Below are 19,135 nucleotides of genomic sequence, written 5' to 3' on the forward strand. Positions count from 1 at the left end.
TATATATATATAGATAGATAGATAGATATAGATAGATAGATAATGTAAAATTTGTGACATTGTGTGATATTTAATATTTGAATAGTTTAATATTTCGTTGCTGTTTTTATGTACCATGAATTCATTACATTAGAAATGCTGTCCCACCAGTTAGATTTAATATGTAAAATACCAAAGCATAAGTTTTAGCAGCCTGCTTTAATAACACCTTCCCAGCATCTGAAAAGATCTCACTCCTCAATGTGGGACTGCAGCCTCAGCGCCCTGGGTGGAATTTAGAGACAGAATGATGATTTCAAAGGAAGCTTATTCAGCTGTAACAATCCGATGAGGAATTCAGTCTCAGGTGGTGCTGGAAGTTTGCAGTCGGTCTCTGAGCAGAGGGATTTTCTAACCTCTATTTATTTCCTTTAAGCTTCCCTGCGTCTAACAAAAAAATAATTTGCAGTTTCAAGATGTGTTTATTGTGTATATACTGTATACATCAAATAGATTAAATAATTTTAAGAACGGGTTTAATGACATTGTAACTGCTGTATGATATTGTATTTTTTTTTATTTACTCACCTACTAACATTATTTAGAGGGATTATATTTTGACAGCGTCTTCAGCAACGTAGATGCTGAAGGACAATAAAAAAAACACTTTGGATAAATAATGCATAGAATATATAACAAACATTTAAGAGGATCTTTTGTAATATTTAGTTGAATGTGTAAACATATTATTATTATTAAAATATTACAAAAACGCACACTTCCTGCTTAGTTTTGAAGGATGTACTGCTCTCCAGGTGGCCTGAAAATAGTCGACTGATGTGGGTGAAAATTATGACTATCTGCAGAACAGCAGCTCTATCATTAACCTGTTTAAGTCATTGTGGTTGGAGTTATGTGAAGCATCACCATTTAGTTGCAGAAAGTATCACGCTGTTATTATACCATGCTCCCAACTTTTGGAGGTTGTTCGTGATATGATATCAGATGTGAGGATTTTCTAGGCACTGCAGGGAAGTTCATCAGATTTCAGCTGGTGGATGGGTCTATCACGAAACTCTTCTGGGCTAGTGCACTGAAGTCTTCGCAGAGGAGAGTGATTAGCCCTTGTCTGGGCTATGTAATGTACCAGCGAGTTGATACTGCAGTCACATTTCCATGGGTTGTCATGCAGAAACACCTCCTTCAAACCTGAATCAATCAGAGACGTCATTAACATGTTACACTTAACATCCTCTTTTCTGCTAGCAATTATGATAATTAGGTTATCTAGATTTTTCCATTTATTTTTAGCTTTGATATACTTAATTAGTTGCATTTTTAAGATGTTGTTAAAATGATAAAAATGTTCAGTTACACTGCACTCCATCTAGCTCAAAATTATTCAACATTTTTACTGTTGAGGGCCAAAAATCAAACTTGTTTGAGGACAATGGGCTAAAAGTAAATGTTGCTTTATATCCAACTATATTATTAAAATTAACATGAAAAAAATATATATTTCTTTACATTTCAAATAAAAAAATGTTAAAACAAAAACAGAAATTAAAAAAGAAGATATTCTTGCATGTGTTGTTCTTATTTCCCTATTTGTTTTTTTGTGATATGACATGGCATTACTGGCCAATTTTGGCCCATAGTTTGAGCATTTCTGGTCTAGCTGAATGCAGAAGCATGTCTTATGTAATTACCCCCTAAGAAACAAGTCCGAACAGGGACGGGGGACCTCAAACCAGCCTAATAACATTGAGTTTCCTTAGAACCGATAGCTAACTAGTCATTCAGGCAACCAACATACTAGTTGATTTTAAAAGTACTACTTCTTACCTTGCATGTTGGCTAGCATGTTTCCATCAATGGCATGAAGTCGATTTCCACTTAAGCCCACGTGAGAAAGTTTAGGTGTGTGGCGGAACACGTCAGCTGGCAGACTCTCAATTGCGTTCTTTCTCACATAGAGTTCCTGCAGGTTGGAAAGACCTTCTAGTGTGGCCACGGTAAGTGTGGAGAGAAAACTGTTGTCTAGCACCAGCATCTCAAGATCAATCAGGGGCGCAAAGGTCCCAGCTTGGATATTCTTCAGCTTGTTGTTGTCCAAATTGAGAAAAAGCAGTTCTTCAAGTCCAACAAAGGCTTTGAGTGAGATGCTTTGGATGTGGTTCAAGGCTAGATCCAGGACTTTGAGGGCAATCAGAGGCTTGAATGCATTTGGTGGGAGAGCAGTGAGGGCATTCAGAGGCAGATCCAGCTCGGAGAGGTTCCTCATGCCAATGAATATGTTAGGTTTCAGGCTAGCTATCTGATTCTGGCCCAGCATGAGAAAGCGTAGGTTTAGGAGATCTTTAAAGCCCTTCTCTGAAAGTTTGGACATTCGGTTTCCTTGCAGATTCAGATGCATCAGTCGCTGGGCACCAGCAAATGCTTGAGGCTGTATTGATTTGACTGAGTTTCGCTCTAAGTTTACACTCTTGATTTTTGGGACAGAGCTCAGGATGTTGGCTGGGAGGTCCTGCAGTAAATTTTCACGAGTAACACTCTTTAATTCGTCCATTCTTTAGTGTAATATACCTCACAAATTACTACACAAATTTTAACCCAAGTGAGAGGTTTGTGTCTGAGCACTGGGACAGGAATAATAACTAATGGACTAAAAGTGAAGAAGAATTATCACGGTAACCACATTAACAGTCAAATTACCATAATTATTGTAATTGATTGTTATTTATTGTATGTATTGTTAGCTGGTTTCCTGACCTTATGACCTGAAAAGTAAAAAACCCATATAAACTGGTAAAATAGTCCAGCTAACCACAGTAGGCTGGTGCAGGTTTAAGTTTTTTTCCCCCCAGAAGGGTATAATTTTTTAATGTACACTACTGTTCAAAGTTTTGGAGTCAGAGAAATATTTTCAATGTTTTTGAAAAACTTATTCATGCCAAGACCGCATTTAATTGATCAAAAAACAGTAAAAACAATAATATTGTCTAATATTAAGCAGTGGAATATGGCTACATGAAGGTCCATGATTTATGAAGTGTTTAATTTATTATATATATTTTCTTTATATTTTGTCATGAGGGTTAGTACTAACTAAGAACATGTCTTCCCAAAAAAAGTTAGCAGTCTCTCCTCACCAATTTTAAGGATCTATGTGTCCAGAGGGAGTTTAGGTGGGATGCTGTCAAGTCCCTTCTTTTGACAATTGACTTCAGTCTTTTCCGTACTGGATTTCTGACTACATTTACAAGCACTGGGGCAGTTTTCCAAAGCCTCCGCAACCCACAGCCACAGCACGGCTAACCAGCTTCATATCCCTGAAAACACACAAAGCCAGTGATTTAATTATGTCATAATCCTACTGAAAAGAGCATTAGGAGTATTACTGCAAAAATAAATCCACATATTGCTTCAAAACGGACATAATGTTTGTATTAGATGCAAATTACTCATGCAGACTTACCTTGTGACCAGATGCTTAATAGGACTTGAATGTCTAAATGCTGTAGGTCTGTGCCTACGGTGTAGTAGGTCTTTCAGATGAAGTCTGAAATGAGCCGAAATGTTTAGCAAAAAAGTGTAAGCTCTGTAAAACCCCCAGAACAGCAGGTTGGTGAGAAAATTGACATGCACAGATCATGACAGGGTCCCTGCCAAATGAACTCCTGCGTCCCTAGAGAGAAATATGCGGGCATGTGTTTTTGCGTGGGTGTGTGAATTCACAGGGCACCTTATGCACGGCTTTGATTGTTTAACTTGGCACAGGTATGGTCTGGTTCACGGCAGATTGATGCCACTGTTATATCAGCGAGCACACATGATAATAGGGTGGGTCGGTGAGCACAATGATCGTTGGAGGCGCCACAACCGCTCTGCCCTCTAAGAGCCTGCTGAGCTGATAAGGACAAGGACCTCATACATCTTCCCCCTTGGGCTTTTCTTGGCATTGTCCGCCAGGATTATCAGTAAGAGCGAGTCACAGTTTCTCAGTTTCTCGCGAGCATCATCAGTGTCACTCTCGTTTTACACTTTGAAAGAAGAGGGCTGGCTGCAGGAAATGCGCAGACCTCTAGAGATGTTATTATGGCTGCATCTTTAAGTTTGACGTGTCTGCTCACCGAGATGATTTTATTGTGCGATAAAGATGAAAGCTCTTTCAAGGCCCGCCAACAGCAACACAATATGCAAGCAATCTGGAGCAGCATAATTATAATTTCTCCAGCTCCAAGCTGAGAAAAACCGACGCACCACTTCTCGCTGTCTCTAATAAAGCACAATTTAGCATGACACTAAAACCAATTAGCTTTCTAATGTGCACATTCATGAGTACTTCATTTGTTGCGCACTGGCCAAGGAATGAAATGGTTTCATGCATCAGTCACTTTGTCATTTCCCTTAATGAGAGAAGTGATACTTCGACACTAGATCCTTCACCCCAGGTGCCCAAAATAAAACATCCTTATGCCAGCTGACCTATCACAGAGCAAACCTTACGTCAATTGTACAACACATTGCTGACATCTAGTGCTAGACTGTAGCTAATGCATACGAATTATCACTGATGATTCTGATCTATCACGGATCCGCAAGACTCCAGTATGGGGACAGGCCCTAGTAAAGGAATAAAAATGAGACTAATCAATGTTAACTCACCCTTCAAACCTCGATCTTTCTTCCGTGGGTCCACAAAAAGAGGATTTCTGAGGAATATGTACGCATCTCTTGTTGTACAAAGACAGTTTTAAAAAAGAGATTATTGTACTTTGCAACCGACTGGCAACAATAATGAAGCATGTGACCGAACGAAACTTCGATATTTCGCGCCCAAACTTCCTGTTTAAATATGAGATATGTCAGAAATTAAAGCGCATAATCCGACCATTTTCAACTTCGGCCGCAGAAGTGCGGCACGCAAACGGTGAGTGTTGGAGCGCTTCATACAATTTCAGAAAAATAAAAAATATTTGCTTATTTATCACATGACATACGTCGGTCGCATATCACAGCGGTGTTTTCATGCGCTGCTTTTCAGCGGCGGCGCTCCTCACGTGCTGCAAACGTACCTAGGTATAGCCCGATTCACGAACAAATGACTCTTGTGAATCGGTTCATTAAAATGAATCGTTTAAAAATGACCAAATTTTGAATGATCCACTGAATGAACTAAACTAATCTGTTTTTCTGTTTTTGTTTTTATCTTGTCTTTACTTATGATTTTGATAATTGTACTGCCTTAATGTTTGTATTGTTTAATAATAATAATAATACAAAAAAAAATCTGTCAAGAGTATCTACTGAATCAACAAATGACTCACTTAAGGAACTGATCCAGAGGGCTGCTAAACAAGTTTGTTGTGCCACAAAGAAAGCCACAAAATTTTTTTTTTTTTACATAAATAACTTGCTACATAATTAAATACAAAAACGTACCTACATAAAATAAAACAATTTAAAAATCCTATACGAATAAAACAAAAAATACTAAAATCTAAAATGAAAAAAAAAAAGATTGCACAGTAAATGTTGTATTTACTGTGGGATATTGTCAAATATCATTTAAAATTCTGTCATTCTTACAGAATTATGTGTTACTACCTTTTTTTTTTTAAACTTATGTAATATTGCATCCTGCCAAAATATGAATTTTGAAGCCTTTACAAATAGTCTACATTTAGGGAAGAGAAAGGGAACATTTAATACAGTTTATGACAAGCTTCTTTTCTTGTTTTGATAACACATTGATCAGTTACAAATCAGCAGAGAGAGTAGAATTATTGACAGGAAAAAAAGGATAATGTAATGGAATAAAAAGAGGATGGTAAACAATAGACTTAGGCTGATGATACAAGGTGAGGATACACATTTTGCCGGGCAACTTTTTTTGAGCAATGATGCTTGGGCACTTTCACATTAAGAGTGGATAACAAATGTCTATCTGGAATAGATAGGTCATGGGCCCTGTGTCTCATCTGGTTGCCCGTTGGCGGCAACATTGCCCAAAAAGTTGCCCCGTGTATCACCAGCTTAACAGCTACAATAGGAATTTAGGCTCAACAGTCAAATCTGTACATTTGATTTTGTGGCAAGACGGTTTGTCTAGAGTGGTTTAATTAATAATGGGTATTTAAAAATGGCATTTTTACAGAAATTGCTCGTCAGAGAACAAAATTTAACAAAAGTGAATACTCTAAAATTTAACCAGATAAATAATAACATTGTACAATGCTTCTTTTCACTGCGATAAAAGTAAAAGCTCATCTTAGCTATAAATACTTATTTCAAACTCTCATTAGGACAAATGTTATGCCCACAAGTGATATACTTGCATAAAAGATAAGTTAAGAAAAGCCTTACATTACACATTCACAGTTGAGCACTGACGTTTTAAATTAAAACCTTAATGAAAATGTAAAGTGATGCTACCTTGTACAAGATTGAAGTTCATAGCTCAACGTTTCTGTTCACAGCACACAATTATGATTTTGCAAAAGATACTGGGATACTTCACATAGTGCCTGAAAACTAGTTTCCAAAAACTGACTAAAAACAAAACTAATTTTTACATTGTTTTCAACTGGAAAAATCTGAGGTAGCAAAGCCAAATTTTGTGAACTTTGGATAAAAGAAAGTTGTTTAACAGTGCATAAAATGCCTAAAATGCAAACCAAACCTAAAATTTTCTATTAAATATGTACAGAAATTAAGAAAATATAGTTTTGTTGTTTTTTTTTTTGTTTGTTTTTTTCACAAATTGCTGGTCCTGAGAAAGAACATTACATATTTTCTTACTATACATATTAAAAAAAATATCCCATCATACACAATATACAAACGCATTCCACAAACTAGTCATTACAAAAAGCCAATGGTAAATAGCCAAGCAGATACTTAAAATGTGTATATGTGTACATAAGATGAGATTGAAAGTTACGGATCATGCAAAAAATCGTGAGTAAAAAAAAAAAAACACATCTGTACAACAATATACATCTTTAAGAGATCGAACTCTAAAAAAGGGGCAGTGTCCACTATCCGTAAACGTTTTGTGACAAGGCAGAAAATTTGGTTCAAATGTGATGCTCAAAAAAAAGTCAAAGATTTAAAAAAGCTGCCAAGCCGCTAACAACTCAACCATGTCTGATGTTCAGCCAGGTCATCCTGAGGAAAGTTTTATTTGCCCCGAGTGTCTGTAAAAGACTGAGTCTGTGAGTCCTCAGTATATCCCTGGGAAAATGCGGTATGGGACAGCTTTGCAGTACTCTTCCCACGCAGAGCCATACTTTTTCCTGCACTGACGCTCGTCCCGTGCATTACGGTGCACCAGCAGAGTGAACAAGTAGATCAGGTAGAAGTATGGGATCAAATGGTTGAATCCTACAGAAAAGATCAGGAATAAAATGCAAGATTGAGTCAAGACAGACTGAAACGACAGCTTCACTTCATCAGAAAGGTGAAATAAAGTCAAACACTAACCGCACGGCAGAGACCAAGCCAAACCCATGATGATGTCACCCAGGTAATTAGGATGACGGACCCACCCCCAGAGACCAGACACAATAAGACTCTTTCCAGTTGCAGTAGGAATGGTTTTCAGGTCTGATAAGATTTAAAAGACAATTTAAACCAAACAGTTTTAACATTTGATGTTTGTTCGTTTGGTTAATGTGTTTCAAAACACTTACGAGACACTGCCGGGTCAGAAGGGTTTTTTCTGAAGGTGAACTTTTGAGAGTTGGCTTTCCGGAAAATATAGTATCCAATTCCTGTTAGAGAAGTTCAAAACTGAGCATATTGATATTGTGTCCTTTAAAAGCTACATTAGCATCTTTCTAGTGTAGCTTAAGGTAAATTGAAAAAAAAAAAAAAAAACCTTGGCAGAAACTCACCATTCATAGTGATGAGAGTAATGATCCAGAATACAGAGAGTTCATTGGGATGGCTGACTAGATAGTACGCTTGACAGGTGAATGTGAAGGGAACAAAAGTCAGATCTCCAAACGTCAACATAAATCCGAAGCCATCGTACACTATGTCCATCATGGTCAGAAGTTTCTCCTGAAATACAGAGTGATTTGATTACAATCAGTTTATGGTTTCCACACTGCATTAAGAAATAATTGTGTTTGATTTGTAAAACAATTGTTGTACCTCATGCCAAAAGCCATCAACAACCCACAGGAGCTGGAAGATGTTGACCAGGAGCATTGCTGGAGAGGGATTCTCTAGATTCTGGTGCTTCATTTCAGCTTGCAACATTGCAAAGTTAATCAATACCTATAGAAACAAGCAATGATTATGTTTCTTCAATCGGTAAAAACTAACCGTTTAATATAGCACACTAAGGATTCACATGAAAACTGAGTGTTACTGACTTCATCCTGCAAATTTGACCATAAATGTTTGACCACAAGAAGGAGCGATTACAACATCAGTCTAACCAAAATAAACCATCACAGGGAAAATTAAAAACAGTAACAAAACTCACCCAACCCATCAGGCCTGGACGCATTTCACAGAAGAACTTGATATCGAAATTCTTGATGCGGGGATTTAACTCTCTGCCCATGAAGAAGTCATAGATAATGTAGCCTAGAGGAATAAAAAGAACAAGTATAATCTTTTAAATCTATTAACTCTAGCTAACATAAATGGAAATTCTCCCGTGCAATCTCTATAAAATGAATGATCTTGTTAGAAGGCTTATTTAGTAATTATAAACAACTGTGATTGCTCTATCCCAACTAGAACTGCGAAAACTAAGTACTAAGAACTATATGACAACTCTGTCTGGATAATCATTTAATGGGAATCAATAATGGGGATTAGTCACTTTAAAAGCCATTGAAGTAAAAATACCCAGAGCTAAATTGGGAAAATACAGTCAATGCAGCCTGATTTTACACCAAGCATCATACCAGAGTTGCCTCCAGGAGCAAGCTCATCTTCAGACGCCCAGCGACAGCGGACGAAAAGGTAGACGCTGAGAAGAGTTACGATGAGCAGGGCCGAGGTGTAGAACTGCAGGAAGTGAGCATGGATGTAGCTGAGATCCACCTCCTGATACACACCCACACCTACTGCCACAGCCGTGAGGAGAAGTGCATAGAAACCTGACGCAGAACAAAATCAGAGATCATTAAACAGTTCGCTCACAACTATCGGAGCAGTAAAGTTTTAAAAACCAAACGTAAAAATGCCTAATTTTAAGCTTTTTAAATGGGAGTCATTTAAATTATGACATTAGAAATGACAACATAAAAAGCATCAACATTTTGAAGACTAACCATTAATCCTGTATTTCAAAGTTTTTCCATTCTTGAGAGGCATTCCTTCAACGAGCTGTAGGGTGGAGAGATGGAGAGAGATGAATGATTTACATGTGACCACTATTCAGCGTTGTTATTAGCTAAAACTACTAATTTTGTTAAATCAAATAAAGCTGAAATAAACCAAAAATAAAGTGTTAGCTGAAAAACTTGAATTACAAACAATACTTAGCAAGATTGCATTGGCAATTAACTGAAATCAAGTAAGTAAATACTAAGAACTAATTATTATATTATACTTACTATATACTCATTAAGTGCTAAAATTACTAAAACTGAAATAAAAACAATAAAGCTAAATAGCTAAATATAAACTAAAAATGGCAAAAGCACATAAAATTACTAAAACTAAAATGAAAAAAATAACAAAAACTAATTCAAAATATTAATAAATACTATAATAGTATATAATTTACTAACATAACACCAATGGGTCAAATGGTATAGTTCTGTAATTAAATGTTATCTGTAATGATAAAAACAAGTTTAACATATTAATTTTTGTATTTTGCAGCATAGAATTTTCACAATATTTCAATCATTATGACTAAAATCTTACATCAAGATATACAGTAATCCCCAAATATTTTACATATTACATAACCATCTAGTAACATCTCTTGTTCTGTGATCTAGTGACCTTAATACTTTTTTAAATAAAAGGGACACAATCCAAAGTAATATTCATAAACAAATGATAAGTCTGGCAAAGCGATCTTGCAGGATACAAATGCACACTTCACAAGATCTCACAGCTGTATTCAACTGAGTCTGCAAGGTCTGTGAAATTAAATGTTTATTAGACATTCAAAGATTTGTTTAAATGATATAAATGCGTATTTACTGAATGCTGACGGTAAACGAGAACGTATTATGTTTGCCTTTCTATTACTAATAATATAAAAGCAATCGTTGTAATACCTTTTGTATACCTTTTAATTCCTTTAACAGTTCTATCTGATTATTAGACAGAATCAATCTATTCTATCTGTATTAGACAGAACTGTTAAACGGCGACAGCAAACAATGAAGAGGGAGAATGTGTGCGCTGTGTGCTCAGGTGCTGCTGTTCTCAGGGCCGTCAAAATAAAAGGTCCCGCCTTGAACCCACCAGCCAAACAGAAAAACTTATCGGCAGATGTCGATATTTGGTCGATCACTAATAGTTACAGTGTGCCTAGCCTGGATGAGAGTGGATGTGAAGCATCAAACTAAATCTTTCTGCTTAGGGTCACATATTATGCTGTAGATATAATATACAATAAAGCATTGCCCAGCCCTATCAAAAAGTCCACAAACATACTCAATATTATATAATCGCTAGGCAATCAGGTCCTATATATTTCTGAAAAACCCTTGAAATAATCTATTTAAACTCATGGAAACACACTACAATTTTCAGATCCTATCTTAATTACCTTTAAGAGGCTGGAAAACGAAACCAGATGTTTTCCAGCAAGGCTCTCTATCTGCATGCCACCAATAGTGATTAATCTAATCTAGCCTGCTTTACTACAGCTAACGGGCAAAGCAGAAATGAGAGCCACAGAGTTATGTGGTCATGTGCCTAATCCTGGGTCACGGGGAGTCATGTGATTGGTGGACAGTACCTTTCCGACAGGGAGCAGGGAGAGAACGGCCTGGAAGAGAAGCCAGAGCAGGACAATGCCAAAGACCTGCCAGTCCCAGAGAGACTGAAGGGAAGGGAGCTCAAGAGGGAAGCTCTGGAGACTGGCATCCTTCTGCCCACAGAGAATGAGCGATGCCAACACAGCCACAGGCAACAGAAACATCAGGAAGAACACACCTGAAAGACAAGAGGAAACAGAAGCATTTAATTCTAATACAGGGTGTCTACAGATATGAACAAGTAAAATTTAAGACTTTTTAAGACTTAAGACAGCAGACACAAATGAGAAATGTTCGGGAAAAATGCTAACTTTTAAACATGAGACTAAACCGACAGTAGGTGGCGGTAAGTCACTTATTCATTAAACGGATTCCTTCAAACAGCTGAATCATTCAGTAACAAAAACGCCAGTGTTGCTTGGAGAGTGTGCGCAATAATTCTGTTCTGATCTTTGTTTGGAACTATTTTCGTTGGTGAAATAGAACAAAACAGTCAATTGTGTCTAAAATGTAAGTAACTTCATATACTTTATTCTCAAGCCATTTTTCAGTAAACTTGCATTAACCCATTAAAGTAGTTCGGAGGCTGGACAGCGAGCTGGTGTTCGAGTGTATTCTGTAACCGCAGTTCTCTCTGATGACGTGGTAACTACAGCGGAGAAAAAGTACTCTTGATGGACACTCACTGGGTCCGTCAGACTGGAGAAATGTTTGTGGTAATGTGACCAAAAATATTTAAGACCTACTGAATCTGAATTTAAGACTTTTTAAGGACCCGCGGCCACCCTGTAATAATTATTTATTTTAAATATCATGGAAAAAGCTATTCAGATTTAAATGCACAGAAATAATCAGACAATTTCTGAAAATAATTTTCCTGCTTGTTTTGCTGCAGACTTACACTTCTACATGTGAAGTGAAGTCTACTGTGAGGATTTACACAGTCCAAAATCACATTAGATTGCCGAGACTCACCAACTCTTCCTCCGAACTCCAGATCAGTTGTCTTGATGGCAGTGGGTGGTTTAGTTTGCGATAATACCTCCGTCTCTGTCTTTTGCTCCAACTCAACTGTCTTGCCATCGCCCTGGTCCTTCCTGCGCCGTAGATTGTAGCGCCCACCTGCCTGATTCTCCGATTCAGTCTCTGTCTTCTCCTGTTAGAACATTACAATGAGAGAGCATTCTAAATATGAATACTTTATTCATTAAATTGGTCAAAAGTGACAGTAAAGACATTTATGTTACAAAACATTTCTATTTCAAACAAAAATCACAACTGTTTTCAACATTCAAAACCATAAGAAATGTTTCTTGAACACCAAATATTAGAATGATTTCTGAAGGATCATGTGACATTGAAGACTGGAGTAATGGCTGCTGAAAATTCAGCTTTGTTATCACAGGAATAAATTGCACTTAAAAGAAAAACATAAAAGTTATTTTAAATTTGTCATAATATTTTACTTTTCTTTTCTTTTTTTTTTTAAATCAAATTAATGCCGTCTTGGTGAGCATAAAAGACTTCTTTCAAAAACATGTAAAAAATAATCGTATAAACCCCAAACTCATGAACTGTAATTTTTATGTTCACAACCCCATTACAGCCACTGCTTCCCAGGTTATGAATACAATAAAAAAGTGTTTTTATATGTTGTGTCATGCTTGAGCACAAAGTTTCAGTGGCAATCAATCTTGCCATGAGTTTAAGTCAAGAAAAGAAACATTAGGATTACATAGTCATGCTATGTAAAGCCCATGTAAAGTCTGGTCATGCTTTGTAAAGCCCATTCAATTGTCCCATGAGGAGAAACATGCTGAAAAGCGTGAGGGTATGATTAAACAGTGCCCACAGTCAGCTATAGCTTTGTGTGCACAACTAAATGGGCTCCTGTCACACATGAGAGGCACAATATGCATGCATCATGACATTCCAGCCTTTACTAGAGCAGTTTCTAACATATCTGACAGGAAACATTAAGGAGGTTCTATTGTTACTAGTAATTAAGACATTAATGAAATGTGAATCCATGATGTATTCATACCTCAGTGATTGTGGAAGCTGTATTAGCTGTATTATTTTCCTCTTTCTTCTCATTTTTGCTGTTGCTATTGTTCTCGTGTGTCATCGACTGAAACAGATGACAGTCAAGGACATGTGAGGTGAACCCATGAGGAAAACAAATGAGATAACAGTATTAAAATGGTTGAGTTAACTGCTTTAAATTAGATTAAACTCCTAAACTTGTAATCAACAAATAAAAATTCCATAGATGGAATAAAATGTATTTTACAAAATTTTTTATTTAATGTAAAAGTCATTTTAAATTGTAGTAATATTTCATAATTTTACTGTTTTTACTGTATTTCTAATCCAATAAATGCAGCATTGGTGAGCAAAAGAGACTTCTTTCAAAAACATTTACAAATTTACAAAGGCATTTCCAAAGGCTTAATGTTTTTTTTTTTGATACTATATATTAAACTTTTTAATATTCTTAACATTCTGAACATGCTAAATATCAGATGAAAGGCAAGCATGAAAGGGAGGGGGAGAGAGAGAGAGAAAGAGAAAGAAAGACCTAAATGTAGAGAGTTTGTGTTTGTTCTGTCCTAGCAAACAAGTCTCCTTACCACTGGAGTGAGTCGGACCTCCAGCACTTCTTTGAGTTTTTCCTTGCGCACATCTGTGGTGCGAGAGGAAGATCGGCGGGACGTCCTAGCTGGAGAACGGGAACGACTGCGACGCGGGCGTCCCGGTGAGCGAGAGCGGGATCTGGACCGAGAGCGTGCAACACCTTGCTTAAATATTGTCAGGCTCTGCAATAAAGGAAAAAAATATCCACAAGACACTGCAAGTTAATCTAATGTTACATAATGTCGTTCAATTAAATATCTATATAACTGGTTTTAAAACCTAGGAATTTACAAAGTTTTAGGATTTTAAAACATTTGAAGAAATACTATGGCATAAACTAATACAACTATTCTGCACAATTTCTAGGTCACTAATCAAATAAGTAAATTTGTGTCACTGATTATGTGAACTCATTTGTACAGACAGTCAGGTGCTCATTCTTCCAGAAAAGCACAAGATGCTCTTTGAATCATTCTCAATTCATTCATACCGTGATGTCAGATTCCTTCAGCTCCAGTTCAGTACCATCTTTGTAGATGACGGTGTAGAGCAGAGTCTTGTTGTCATAACTCAGCACCTTGACCTCATAATAAAGGTTACTGCCAGGCCAGCGGCCCATTACAGTATCTCCAATCTGAAACCTTGAAGTCGGCATCCTGGTTTTCCTACAAAATAATGAACACAAGATAAAGTATCCCTGAATCCCAACCAATTCAACATGTTTTGTCCCCACTAAAAGTACAATGACATGATTGAGTTCTAGAGATGCACCGATCGACCGCCAGGGACTGGAATTAGCCGATTTTCTGCATGATCGGCCAGCCAGTCTGCCAATTCCGAGCTGGTCTGTTTTGACGTCACACCTACGCTCACATCCGCATGTAAACATGTCGTCAGCGTGGAATTTCTTCACTGTGAGTGAAGAAGACAGAAAAGTTCGCAATTTGTAATACATGTAGGGCCAAAGTAAACCGTGAGGGAACAGGGCTCGATTAAAGGTACAATATGTAAGTTTTCACCGCTAGAGGGCATGTATTCAAAACAAAGAAACAAAGGCGTAGTTTGATGATGCCGTGACTGAGTGTGGAATCATGGGAGTTGTTGTCTTCATCCCCACAGCCGACGCAATCCGACGGGACTCAGACAGAAATCATGTTCATGGATGAGCTAATGAATTAAAGATTTATTAACATCGTAGTATGAAGCAGAGTGAGGCGGAAAGCCGTCGAAGCGAAACGAACTATGGACACGGTCCGTGTCACTAGTTAAAATTGCTTATTTCTCTGGATTTAAACATTCTTTGAAACATTTGGGATAATGTAAATACACAAGTCAGCAAAATATATAACACTGTTCTAGTGGTTTTTGGATATTTTAATAAAAAAAATCTTACATATTGCACCTTTAATGCTTGTCTGGGACAAGTAGACTTTTTAAAGGGGCAAGTGAGAGAGAATTTTATTTGCCCGAAAGGACAAGAAGTCTGATTAAAACATCAATAACAAAAATAACTAGGGAAACATTGAAACTTGGCCCCTAAAAATGTTCGCGCGAGAATGCTTTTGAGTGTAAACGGCGACTGAAGATGTATTTATGTCATGCCAGAACTGTTGTGTGTCTCTGAACAACACAGTGGTGTTTTACGGAATGAATCCACAAATCGAGTGAGTCAATGATTCAGTAACCCATTCATTAAAACAGTAATTTGCCACCACCTACTGGTGGTTTGGTTTCTTTTAAAATATATATTATAATATATATTTTAAAATATCATTGCATTTTTCCCAACATTTCTTGTATGTTCAAAAAATTATTTAAAACATTAATCTTGTAAAATTATTTATGCATTTGCAATTTTGTGGTGTACATTCATTTATGGCACCTCTCAGCTTCATCAAACAGTCTGTGTAAACAAATACATCTAATGCCACTTCAGATGCAGCTTCTGTTTCCTTTGCAGTGGAAAAATTGAGTTTGTTGATACTGATTTCATTTGAATGGTAACAACTCTACAGCGTCTTATTATTCTAACTGAATTAATTGAAAATGCAAGAATTTGATGTGAAAGATGACACATTTAATAAGGTTTGGGGGAAAAAATACCATTTATAAACACAGTGGGAAATGACATCTGTTTTGTTATATACAGCAACTAATTTCTGCCTTTTTTTTCCAGTCACAGAGCACTTTATTTTGAGAGTTGTTTAAGTGAGAGAACATCTGTAACTTAGTCCAGATTGGGGGAATTATAATGTTTAATAATTTCTTTTATTATGTATATAATAATTGTTATAACAACAAATAATTGTTTTGCATCGGAAAAAAGTAGATTTTTGTTTGTATATGCTGTCAATTAAGAAAATCGGAATAGGCAAACATCAGTATCGGCAGATCACACTTACAAAAAAAAATCGAAAATCGGAATCAGTCAAGAAAATTGCAATCGGTGCATCTCTATTCAGTTCCCTCACATTATAGGCATAACCAGTTTTATTGTCTTTCTTTTTTAAATAACTACTAAACAAATGCAACAGTCTGAAAATTAGGACATACTAGAAACTAAATGCATCAACAGAAACTCTGTTAATGATAGTATCTAGCAGTGCAGCCTTTAAAGATGAAGTGTGTTATCTCTGTGAAAATAGCATCACCATACTGATTTTACAACTGGTTCAAGCACTCAGACAGGTTTTACCAAGACCAAAAATGGGTCTTCCACTAAAAAGACAAACTACAAACCTCATGTTGGGAACCTGAGATGCTCAAACAGAGTTTTGGTAGTGCCATTGTTTATACTTTTTGGGACAATTAACCTATGAATAGCTTACTTACAGTTGTCTCTGCATATTACGCTGGAATATAACACACATAACAACACACCTTTATACTTTATGCACATGAGCATTGGCATGACCCTTCAACACAAAACCAGTAATCTATCTTAAAGATAAGATAATTAACAACTTAAAGATTCTCTGTGATATTTCAAACACGTTCAATGGTAAACCAATGAGGAAAACAGAGTAGCTGCACATGGCCTGATGACAATGAAGTGATGATGTCAGCTGCAGTCTCAGAAGTGCTGATGGGTCTGAATAATGCACCCACACTGTATTCAGCACTATTGTTGAGCTCTCAATGGCCTTTATGAGAGGGATTCTACTATCACACTGGTATCAACAACTTCTGGCCAATGAGACCATCTATCCATCTACAGACCAAAATAAAAATAAAAAAATCACTACAGAAAGATCAATACAAGTATTTTTTTTTATAAATTCACACTTCTCTACTTGATTGCTTCTTGTTTTTGGATCTACAGATAATTGGAACCATCTGATGCATCTTTACAGAATAGTGCCCTAAAACACAATTACACTACTATGCTTTCAAAAGTAAAAATAAAATAAAAAATGTAATTACTTATCAACTGTATTGTTTGAATAATTACTCAGCTTTTTACAGACATTCATTCTCAAATGAAAAATAAAATAAAATTTAAGCTGAATAACCCAAAACCAAGCTTTTCCATAAATGTAATGCTTAAAAATAATATATATATAATAAATCCACCACTAATAATAATGTATTCAAAATGCAGAATATGTTTTTTTTTATAATGTTGCAGTCTAACAATTAACAGGTTATCGTGTCAAAATAATAAAAATGTTTCTGGATATCACTTATTAGACATTTCAACATAAAATCGGCAACGTTTCATGTCATGAAAGACAGTAATGCTTGATACTGATAAAAAATAATAATAATGTTTAAGAATACTTGCAAAGAAATTATTTTGTAAAGACCCAACATTACCACCAACACATCTTGGCACTTAGGCAAGGCCAGAAACAGAAGTTAAAATTTCTGCTCACACAACTCTCCATTACAGGAAACACCCAAATATTCATATTGAAACCATATGTTAAGTACTGATCATAAAAACATAAGCCATCTACCCTAAAACCATCTAATCCAAAGAAACACATTCCAGACATTCCTGAACCAGATCACAGACACACACACACACACACACACCCAACACTGAGATGAAGTCCAGCACTGCAGAAATCCCATGTGCTTCCAGAGAGTTGAACTGAAACTATAAAGCAAAAGATTTAAACTTGAGTGATTGTGCGTGGGCGGAGTCTGGTGCTTTTGTTATTCAAATAAGGACGACGCGCGCGATTTACTATCACTACTAACAGCTATTCAAAGTTAAACTTACGACAGAAAGTCTGGTTTTACTTTTTAAATCAACAGTATTTCAGACAATGACCACATTAAGAGATTTTACATTAACAAACCAGCGAAACAGAATACCTTAGCTATGGCGGACTGAATATAAACTCTGGAATATTTAATAAAAAATATGATGAATTAAATTGTTATTGTGTCTCACTGTACTTTCATTTGATGCAAAGGCACCCAGTGCAGATTCACATGCTGCTCCTTTAACGCAGCAAAAGAATGACAGGAATGGAGGGAAAACGTCATGTATTCAAACCATTAGTCAGTCCGCATGCGAGAGAGGCTCATAAACAGCAACAATAAATCAGTGTTCATAAACAACGGATACAGAAATCAACAGTTAGAATGAATGAATAGTGTATTAAATACAAATGTTCTGCCAAACCACAGAGTCAAGTAAGTTAACTATTAAACGTGACTATTTTGCGCACGAGTGGAAAGAGTCACTTGCACTTTCGTGCTCATACAAGACAATGAAACCGAAAGGTCCGATGTAGATGATCATTTTAACATTAAAAAATAAAAAAACGAATGCAGAGTTCGTGAGGTAAAACAGACGAGCTGTGTTAGAGAACAATAAATGCGCGCCGTGCCCAAGTTTCCTGTCTATTAATTCAAGTCAAATACCAAAACAACGCTAAACAGTTGTACTATTTACATAAATAATGAGTTTAACTTGTTTCTACAAAATATTATATTACATGCAGATAGAGCTAGTGACCGTTAATAGCAATACATTATGTTTACTTCATAAAAGCTGAGTTGCGGGCGGACTGAGCGCTGATCTAGTTCTGTACCGTTAACTACGCAGTCGCAATAAAGGCATTCTCATACAAAAACAAACATGCAAAGTGAATTGATTAAGATTTCTTACCTTCAGTCGATCTTAATATCCTAAAAATCTAAAGCTTATCCACAGAACTTCATAAAATAAAGAATATTGTTTTAAAACACTGGCCCCCGCTCTGAATTCGTTCCTCCCTCTGTGACCGCTCAACCTACCAGCGTCCTTGAGGGCGGGAAGCTCTCTGATTGGCTGGGATGTCCCGTTTTGAAATTTTTGAATTTTCTGATTGGACGGCGGTGGGGATTTACGTGAGCGTTGATTGGAGGCGAGGCATTTGAGCTCGAGGGGATCGGGTTTTTACAAAATGGAGTTCTTTCCTAGCGAGAGAGTTGATCAGTGTGATATGACTATGAGGAAAGAGAAGATGGACAGCCGACGTCATACAGTGTGCTTGTAAACGCGAAAAGTTTCTTGAAAAGGGCAATTATAGTTGGTTAGTAATGGATCGAGC

At 36.6% G+C, this 19,135-nt stretch overlaps 2 protein-coding genes and 1 long non-coding RNA gene across 4 annotated transcripts; all 3 read right to left on the reverse strand.

Moving 5' to 3' along the window:
• Positions 1 to 93: 93 nt before the first annotated feature.
• LOC107732529 (leucine-rich repeat-containing protein 15-like) lies at positions 94 to 2,548 on the reverse strand. Its single transcript, XM_016543888.1, has 4 exons — positions 1,825 to 2,548; positions 759 to 1,188; positions 568 to 623; positions 94 to 426 (listed from the first exon to the last, which is right to left on the reverse strand). Exons 1-2 carry the CDS (start codon positions 2,546 to 2,548, stop codon positions 998 to 1,000), a joined length of 915 nt encoding a protein of 304 aa, XP_016399374.1. The 3' UTR covers positions 94 to 426; positions 568 to 623; positions 759 to 997.
• Positions 2,549 to 3,133: 585 nt separating this feature from the next.
• On the reverse strand, positions 3,134 to 4,986 carry LOC107732541 (uncharacterized). The gene is made up of 3 exons (XR_001638883.1): positions 4,648 to 4,986; positions 3,458 to 3,541; positions 3,134 to 3,311 (listed from the first exon to the last, which is right to left on the reverse strand). It is a non-coding gene; the product is annotated as an uncharacterized LOC107732541 (long non-coding RNA).
• A 1,094-nt stretch (positions 4,987 to 6,080) lies between these two features.
• LOC107732539 (lamin-B receptor-like) lies at positions 6,081 to 18,824 on the reverse strand. 2 transcript variants are annotated; one of them, XM_016543900.1, is made up of 14 exons: positions 18,712 to 18,824; positions 14,077 to 14,251; positions 13,583 to 13,768; positions 12,994 to 13,080; positions 11,925 to 12,105; positions 10,931 to 11,127; positions 9,279 to 9,333; positions 8,910 to 9,104; positions 8,480 to 8,583; positions 8,143 to 8,268; positions 7,881 to 8,049; positions 7,677 to 7,757; positions 7,468 to 7,590; positions 6,081 to 7,368 (listed from the first exon to the last, which is right to left on the reverse strand). In XM_016543900.1, exons 2-14 carry the CDS (start codon positions 14,239 to 14,241, stop codon positions 7,208 to 7,210), a joined length of 1,830 nt encoding a protein of 609 aa, XP_016399386.1. In that variant the 5' UTR covers positions 14,242 to 14,251; positions 18,712 to 18,824; the 3' UTR covers positions 6,081 to 7,207. The 2 variants fall into 2 exon arrangements, with proteins under 2 accessions (XP_016399386.1, XP_016399385.1); XM_016543899.1 differs by lacking the exon at positions 18,712 to 18,824 and having other exon boundaries at positions 14,077 to 14,509.
• Between the last annotated feature and the right edge of the window lie 311 nt (positions 18,825 to 19,135).

This window comes from Sinocyclocheilus rhinocerous, unplaced genomic scaffold (assembly GCF_001515625.1).
Source record: "Sinocyclocheilus rhinocerous isolate Xijiao unplaced genomic scaffold, SAMN03320098_v1.1 scaffold640, whole genome shotgun sequence".
Lineage (NCBI taxonomy): Eukaryota > Metazoa > Chordata > Actinopteri > Cypriniformes > Cyprinidae > Sinocyclocheilus > Sinocyclocheilus rhinocerous.